Source organism: Myripristis murdjan, chromosome 16 (assembly GCF_902150065.1).
Source record: "Myripristis murdjan chromosome 16, fMyrMur1.1, whole genome shotgun sequence".
In the NCBI taxonomy this organism is placed as follows: Eukaryota; Metazoa; Chordata; class Actinopteri; order Holocentriformes; family Holocentridae; genus Myripristis; species Myripristis murdjan.
In genome coordinates, this window is record NC_043995.1 from 20,582,501 (window position 1) to 20,591,348 (window position 8,848).

The 8,848-nt window shown below is 43.1% G+C and overlaps 1 protein-coding gene across 4 annotated transcripts in view; it reads right to left on the reverse strand.

Moving 5' to 3' along the window:
- pitpnc1b (phosphatidylinositol transfer protein cytoplasmic 1b) overlaps positions 1 to 8,407 on the reverse strand; it is a 24,873-nt gene extending 16,466 nt beyond the window's left edge. For all 4 annotated transcript variants that reach the window (XR_003929609.1, XM_030073237.1, XM_030073234.1 and 1 more), the window contains exons 1-6: positions 7,710 to 8,407; positions 3,481 to 3,629; positions 2,256 to 2,344; positions 1,887 to 1,894; positions 1,672 to 1,743; positions 353 to 445 (exon numbers count right to left, since the gene is read on the reverse strand). Coding sequence is in view for 3 of the 4 variants with exons in the window: in XM_030073237.1 (XP_029929097.1) it covers positions 353 to 445; positions 1,672 to 1,743; positions 1,887 to 1,894; positions 2,256 to 2,344; positions 3,481 to 3,629; positions 7,710 to 7,757 (459 nt within the window). In the remaining variant the exon portion in view is untranslated. The remainder of the gene's footprint in view (positions 1 to 352; positions 446 to 1,671; positions 1,744 to 1,886; positions 1,895 to 2,255; positions 2,345 to 3,480; positions 3,630 to 7,709) is intronic.
- Positions 8,408 to 8,848: the final 441 nt, after the last annotated feature.

Here is an 8,848-nt window from a genome sequence, read left to right on the forward strand (position 1 = left end):
GGAAGAATGAAGATGGACGGATTAAAGAGGTGTGTGGGTGAACTGATTTATGTTCTCTCTGAAGCATGAAGATGGGCATGGAAAAGAGTGCCAGTTGTGTGTGTGTGTGTGTGCTTGTGTGTATATGTGTGTTTGTACAGTACACAATCATTTGCGCATGTGTACATAATTATTTCCTTTTCATAATGATTGTTTTATCTTTACAAAAGGCAATTGAAATTATTACCGGCCGCACATAGTTATTATAGGCTAGATCATAAGGCTATTATAAGCCTTTGTGTGATCGTGCAGTCAGTACAAATATACGTGTGTTTGTGTGTGTGTGTGTGTGTGTGTGTGTGTGTGTGTGTACCTCTGACTCCTTGTAGTATTTTTCAGGGATAGGGTCACTCAGGATATCCAGGAAGCTCACGTTCTCAGTTGGGGTCGGCTTGTCCCCAAACACCTACACCCAAACAGATGGGGGAGGTCATGTACAAGAACAGAAACACACACACACACACACACACACACACACACACACACACATTGGACACACGAGCAGGACGAGTAGATGAGTAACTGTGTAGAGTAGTGAGGTCACACACCATAACACCCCACACTATATCCCACCCTGAGGCCCTTGGAGCAAATCACACTGGAGCAAACAGAAGAGAGAACAGAGACAGAGAGAGGAGGGGGCGGTGGGAGGGAAAAAAAAAAAAAAAAAAAAACAAGGACGTAGGAGGGATATAAAAAGAGAGGGGAAAAAGAAGAGTTATGGGAGCGGAATACACTTTTCCTTGAGAGAGAATGGAGGGAAACTAGGGAGCGAGTGAGGGGCGGTGAAACCAACTGCACTTTTGTCTGACCTTGTATGAAATTTGTTCTAATGCCCTGTTGAAGTTGTTCATTTCACAGTTGAAAACTAACAAATAAGAAAAACCTACTGTTAGGTAATAGCCTGCTACGCCTCTGTGGTGCTCTTGTCGCTGTTTCCACCCAAGGTCTCGCTCTCCCATATGGAATGTGTTTGTAATGGCTGGACATTTTGTCTTGGCCTTTTACGGTGACACTCTCATGGTTTTACAGGTAAAAAGCATTGTTTCCATGTGGGGTGGCAGGTATTCATACAGGAGCACAGAGAGCCCTGCAGCTTGTGTGGTGACAGAGGCTAGGTAATGTGCGTAGGTCACACCACGCTGTCTGTCTGAGTGCATGTCTGTGCAGCCTGAACTTATATAACCTGCCAGCTACAGGTGACATGAAACAAGCTTTGCCACATTTCTACAAACCCTTGAAGTCTAGCAGAACTCTAACACTGAGATTTCCATGTTTTGACGTGTTTGGTCTTGTTACCCTGTACTTTCCGTTGATTGCACAGCCATGATTCAAACAAGGGACAAACAAGGGTAGAGCCGTTTGTGTGTGTGTGTGTTTGTGTGTGTGTTGGCACTGGAAAAACGGCAGCAAAGCAGGCGTGCCTGTCATGCTACGTGTCTGGTTAATAGATCTGCTGATATTGCATTCCGTGCTTTGCTTGTTTTGTAATGGGCGCATCAATTTGATGAAAATTTTGTTCGCACTGCAGAGAAAATTGCAAATTCTTTCCCTTTTCCTCTTTTGTTTCTCCTCCCCCTCCTTTCTCCTGACTCCATCTCTCTCCTGTCACTCCCTCTCAGTTATACTTACATTGTTGTTGCTGCCGTTGTTGTTCTCGAATCTTGTCTCAATGCGAATGCTGAATTTAGGAAGGAATGATACCTAGAGGATGAGAAAAGGTAGCAATCAGGGAAACAGGGGTGAAGGGTAAAGAGGGATGAAGGGAAATGATAAATATTTGAGTGATATAAGTTTGTGTGAGCTGTCGCATTCATGTACAGTGAGTGATGTGTGAGATCACTTACTGAGTACTCTGCAGCACCAGGGGCATGTGATATGGATAGAGAGGAACAGCATTAGCAACTCACACATGCATCAGCACACACACACACACACACACACAAACACACACAAACACACTCGTGGCTGATACATATATACATACATGCAGTGATAAATATTTGAAAACCTTTTGCAAAGCCAGCTGTTAAAAGTAAATAAGTTTTTCATAATGCATTGAGGTGAGACTAAGCTCATGTTAAACACAAACAGAGGCACACAGGTGCACACAGGCGGGCCACACATATGCACACACGCACGCACGCACGCACGCACGCACGCACCACACACACACATACATATATATATAGACACAGACACACACATACACGGACCTGTGAGTGTGTACGGGTAGAAGTTCCAGGCCTTTTCTGTCACATAGAAGAATCGTGGGACAAATGCTTTTGCCCAGGACGGCAATTTGCTGAGAGCAAAACAAGAAGGAACACACAGAGAGAGGGAGGGAGAGAGAGAGAGAGAGAGAGAGAGAGAGAGAGAGAGGAAACAAGAGTGTTGTGGAGTGAGACAGAGATCCTAAGTGCCTTTGTGCCATTTATAGCTAATTACCTGTAGGCTACTCTTACCACAGCGTTCATTTGTATGACTCATTCCCAATTACACCTGTGGTGATGAATTTTTGCTGTAGCTTCTAGGTCACATACCAGTAAATGACTGAGGTTGAACACATTCTACAGTCACTATGCTGTCCTGTGTGTGTGTGTGTGTGTGTGTGTGTGTGTGTGTGTGTGTGTGTGCGTTCCTGTCTATCTCCACTTATGAGGACCAGTACCGTTATAAATAAGTCTTACCCAACATATGCCAGTTGTTTTAGGATTAGGTTTTGGGTTTAGAGTTGACTATAAGTATGATGAGGTGTAGGGTTAGTGGAATGATTAAGGTTAGTTTGGGGTTAGGACTTGGATTATGGCTTGGTTAAAGGAACAGTTTGCCCAAAATACAAATAAATAAATAAATTAAAGGCGGATAGATTCAGTCTGACAGTGTTCTTTCGCAGCAAGTAGTTCCCAGTAGGGGGCGCCCTGGTGGCTTAGACCTGATCGCAGCGTCCTGGGTTCAAATAAGACCTCAGGCCATTTGTTGCATTTCATCCTGTCTCTCTCGCCTGGCTTTCCTGTCTCTCTTGACTGTGACTGTCAAATAAAGCAGAAATGCCAAAAAAAAAAGAAAAAAAAAGAAAAAGAAATAGTTCCCAGTGAAACTCGTCGGCCCAGATGGCTGTGGATTATGAATATAATTATGAATACTCATCCAGCCCCATTGTATTAGAGGGAGACAGGGAGGATCATGGCAGACTGGAAACCTCAGCACATCACACAGAAACTAACTGGATGGACAGCACAAGGGTTAAGTGGGAATATATATATATATATATATATATATATATACATAAAATGTATTTTGGGTGAACTTTTCCTTTAAGGTTACGGTTACAATTAGCCTTAGGCGAGAAAAGAGTTAAGGTTAGGCATGCAGTGGAGAGTGTTAGAGGTAAAAATCCTCACAAGCAGAGTGAAGAAAATATGTGAGTGTGCACTCTACCTGCTGAGGTAGATTCTCTTCTCAGTCAGCTGTCCCAGGCCGTGCTGCGGATGCGTGTCTGCCTCATTCCTCACAACCTCCACCCCCTCTCCCCCACCGCTCTGCTCACAGCTGTGCTTACTGATCATGTACAGCTGGCCAATCCTATACTGGAGCCCGAGGACAGATTTAGGAAGAGGAGGGTGGGATGCAGTGGTGATAAGGAGGAGGAGTGGAGAAGAGGGAGAGAAAGACAAAGTTGCGGTGAAAGTGAAGTACAGATAGAGAAGAAATGGAACGAGAGAGGGGATGGTTTAATCATTATTCTGGTTCTCAAACCCCCCGTTGTTGTGCTAAGAAACTTTGGTGCATTGTCAGATTCATTCAAATATGTTGTAATGATTGTTGTCAGACATGCATGAAATTGAACAAAATTTTCTAAATTCACATGTTAGGATCTGAGGGTTATCTTTGATATCTTAACCACTCTTGAGCTTCTGCATAAACTAACATCCCAGTTGGTGGTGAGAGGTAATGATTTGAATTTTGAGGACTTCAAAACCCTGAAATCATGTTCCATGACAGCAGTAAGCAACACACACATCTTCTCAGAGGCTGGCGGGAGCGAGAATGGTGGAGAAAATCTCACAGCCTTTGTTGCCGAGTCTAGTTCTCTCTGTGGAAAGATGCCTGTCCACTGCTGTTTATTAACTAGTTTCACATTTTGCTCTTCAGTTTTGAATTGTCACTTTCTGTGTGTGAGGATTTCCCGCCAGTGGCTACATCTGATACTAAAATTTAATTTGGCCAATAAGGGCAGATTTATGGCATCTCAATTAGGAGGGATGAGACTCTGTGTTCTGTCTCAGTCCCACTCTGCTTTAGGCTGATCATACGGCTAGATTTTCATTAAAAATCTTGCCTGGTGCAACATAAGACTAAAGGCAACCAGGCCTTTGGGCGACTGCTCTCTGGAGTGGCCTCCTCGAGGAGCTCAGCCTGGCAGAAACAGTGTTGTCTTTTAAATAACTTCTTAAGACCTATTTCTACAGACATGCTTTATATAATAATACTTCTTCTTTTCCACTATTGCTGCCATCATCTTCCCTTTTTTAGACTTTGCTTCAGTGTGTTTTGTTGCCTCCACCGTGAGGCGCCTAGTAAACTGTGTAATTATTATTACGGAGCTTCTTTTAACCTTACATCCTGACTCCCTAATCTCTAATCCTAATATCATTGTTTTTGTTATTAGGGAACCACCGATAACCATTTTCTCACTTCCAATACTGAGCACAGGACTGTGAGCTTTACTAACACCAAGTACCGATTCGACACCAAACCCTTTTTTGAATACAGTTGCAAAACAGCACATATTTCCTTCATGTGGAAATATTCTGTTTTGCATAACCATTATCTACCAAAGTAGTTTGCTGCGGTCCACACTGCTCATTTTTGGCACTTGCCTTTATGGCTGCAACCATCAGTGATTTTACTCTTCAAGTGTTCTGGTGCTGATGATTTATTGACATAGAATAACAACACAAAAGGACAATTAGTTGGGCAGGTCTCTTAAAATGAACAATACATTTTACAAAAATAAACATTTTCTTTTACTGGGGTCAATCTTGGGTGTGTACACATAAAAAAAGTTTTATTATTTTATTTTTAGTGGTTATTATTCTTAATATTCCTCATGCTTGCCCAGTTCAAAAGCCACCTTGAACGGTCCACAAATTTGGCAAGGTTGGGAAGAATAAATCAAACGCATGCTTCCAAGCACTCTGTGTGTTTAGGAAGTAGCAGAGCGCTGCGTCATCTCATGCCTCAGTCCTACAACAGCACATGGTCACATTGTTTGTTTGAGTCAGATTACTTGCAAAGCTGTCTGCCAAAAACCCGCAGCTCCCGACAGTAGACAGTCAGCAGAAGTTAATGTTATCTAGTGTTAGCTTTGACTGGTGTTAGTGTTGGCAGCTGAAACAGAAAAGTTTTGGAAAGACACCACCGTTCTCTCCAGTATAAAACATTCCCAAACTTGTGATTTTTTTTTTGTTTGTTGTTTATTGTTTTTTTGTTTGATGTTTACTTCATCAAAGACTGATGTGCATCTCTAATTATCATCCATGTGCTCCACTCTCTGCTGTCCCACAGAATGCTTTATTATTATTATTTGATTATTTTTTATTATACATAAGTAATGATGTTAAACACACACACCTAACTTGTTCTGCTTTATTATATTATTATTATCACCACTATTATCATTATTATTATTCTTTTACATAAGTAATGACATTATGTATACACCTAAATTGCTTTGCTTTTATCATTGTAATTGTTCCATAATGAAAGTAATTCATTTTCTTCCTCTATATTGACATGCCTATAAAGCATCCTTTTAATTAAAGAAAGAAACCGAGAAAGAGGGCGAGGAAGAGGGAGGAAGAGGAGGAGAGATATCAGCTTGTCATCCTTCACTGCAGCCTGCTGACATCATTGTGACACTCCTTCTTATTGCAATTACTGTGGAATGTCAACATTCAATATTTACCTATTGGGTATTCACGGGACTTAATTAATCATAAAGATTGATGCTTTTACACACTTGTGAGACTAACAGACTATTAGTGGGCTCCTCCCTGACACAAGTTTGGAATCCGTTTTTTCCGCTTCCTCAAAGCTAATCTTAGTAACGAGTTGACAGAAGGCTTATCTGACCTTAAATCACGCCCGCGCACGCTGAAGGGCTATGATAAGTGATGTGTTGAGAAACCCTGAAATCACCATTGACAGTGTTTGTCTTGTATTTTCCTCCCTGTGCCTTTCAAAGAGAGCCGAGGACAGGTTTGCATTCAGTGTGTTCGACTCCCAAGCAGGGCAAGCAGCTCATTGTAGTGGGATGAGGACTGCTGATACGGTCTGTGCCAAGAATTTCTCTAAAAGTGAAAGATGCAATTTAAAGGGAATACAGTTGAATTGAAGTTATTCATGGGCTAACAGCTTTCCTAACTAACTTTTCACCAGTGGAAAATGCCACAGAGCAGAGACCCGAGACTTCGATGTTATCCTAATGCACAGTATAAGCTGCTCCACTGACAATTAAAAAGGATGCTGATTTCGCAAACCCGTACAGAGCTTGCAATTTTTTACATCTGCTGGCGCAATCAGCTTCAAACCAGAAAATTTACCCGCTTCTCAAGAAAAAACATCGTTAGTGCTGTATTAGTAAACTCTTGTATCATGTTTTCTTATGGAGCTGTTCATTATGGTGACAGGTTAGGCGATAGGGCAAAATCCTCTCCACTTTTTTTTTTTTTTTTTTCTACAACAGAATAGAAGTGTACATTCCATAATACAGGCCAAATCGCATTATGGTACAGAAATGATATACTTGAAACCTGAAATACAGCGGCATTCTCCTCCACCGTTGGGACAGGTATTAAAATACTCCATATGATTTGGGCTCATTCATTGGGTATTATGTGCATGATCATTTTTATAGCCGTAGTAACTGTCACAAGTTGATACTACAGCAAATAAGCTGCACTTAAACTTTACTACACACAGGTGGAAACGGATTTGCTGCAAGCTCAAGTTTCCCTGTGTCCTGTACTGATACTGTAAATCCTATTTTGGAGTGCAATTTGTCACTGTCATTGTTGTGGTTACAGGTAGCAGCGCTGAGGGGGAGGACGGGACGCTGTGGGAGGTGAGGGGGGGAGCATTTCTTGCTCCTGAAGGGCACTACGTCTCCCCCGTCCGCCCATCTTCCCTTCCTCCCTCCTGGGATCTCCTTTGTTTTTAAACCTCCAGGCATAATGCCTTTGTTTGCATTTACGTAGATCCTGTGAAGACATAACCAGTCCAACTTGTTTGTGTACAAAGAGCGCTGTGAGTGAACAAGCAAGAGCGAGAGAGAGAGAGAGAGAGAGAGAGGGAGAGATGCAGATATAGACACAACAGTAGCGCTATGATGCTTCTTGCCAGGTGTTTTGTGTTGGCTCCCTCAGACCGGCCAGGCCTATCGAGGCTGGTTCAAGCTGCAGGTACATACATAATCACACACAGCAGCTGCAGGAGGTCTGTGTGCTCTGTTGGCTCTTTTCTTATCAGCACATTAACACTTTCAAGATTACAACTTGTAAAAACACTTTCACATTCAAAATTACTCCCCCCCGTTTGTGTTTCAATGAACAATAGGAGGGTACACTTACTGTGTGTGCGGGTATGTGGGAAAGGCAAACACTTACCTCGTCCACAGTCAGTGGCATGCATATTCGGTACTCCTTCATCAACATGGTGCTGTTACAGAGGGGCTTACAGCCTGGCTTTACTGCACTTATACCTGTGACTCCTATCTGAGTTGTCTTAGTTTCACAGCAGACATGCTCAGGCACGCTACACTTGAGCTGGACTGCAGTGACCTCTTTTCTGCCTCTCTCCTTCCTTTGTTTTGCTGATGTCAGTAGTCCATAGAGTTAAGTCCAGTCCACTCTGTCAATGTGTATCTGCTCTTTTCTTACTTTTCCCCCCTTGCTCGCTTTTTATTGCTTTTTCTCGTCCTTTTTGTTTTTCTCTCTCAACTAATCTCCTGGACTCTTTGGTCAACTGTCTGTCCCTCTGTCTTTTGTTGTATCTGCTCTCCCCTCTCCTGTTTGCCTCTTATGCCTCTCTCTTTTGGTTTCCCTTTGCTTTCTTCCCTCCACCCGGTGAGACAGTGGTAATTAGCGGTGAGGTATGACTGAAACCTACTCGTAACGCAGCTCCACCTGGCCTATTCTTATTTCCTCGCGCTACCCCTTTGCTTTCTTTCTTTCCCTCTGAGGTTTCTCATGTGCAACCTTGCTGCTCTCTGCTCGGCAGCGCTCCTCCCTTTCCCTTCAACCGCCCTCTGCTGCTTTCAGTTCCTCACAAATTCCTTCACTTGTTCCCTCCTTATCTGTTTTTTTTTCTTTCTCTCTCTCCCCATGTCTCCCTCCCTCCCACAGTATCCACTCCCCGCCCAGTGCACTTTACTACCTCCTCACCTGTTTCACCCCCTCCCCCCACTCCTGTGTCTCCCTCTGCCTTTTTCTCTCTATCTCTTCTATCTTTTCTCAGCCCTACCCCTCCCTCCCTCTCTACTCCTTTCTCTGTCTCTAAGGCTGTTTTCAACAATAATATTGTGAGATTCGAGACTGCACAACGCTCACTGTTATCCCTCTATGTCTGGCACGACATGGAGAACATAATTTCCGAACATTAGTGTCTGCATTTGAAACACATTCCACAGACAGACAGACCTCCAGAGCCCCCCAACCCTCCCCACCTCCCCGACCTCTCCTTCCCAACACACACACACACACACACACACAGATTATGACAGCACTCAAGGGATATGAATGGCTGA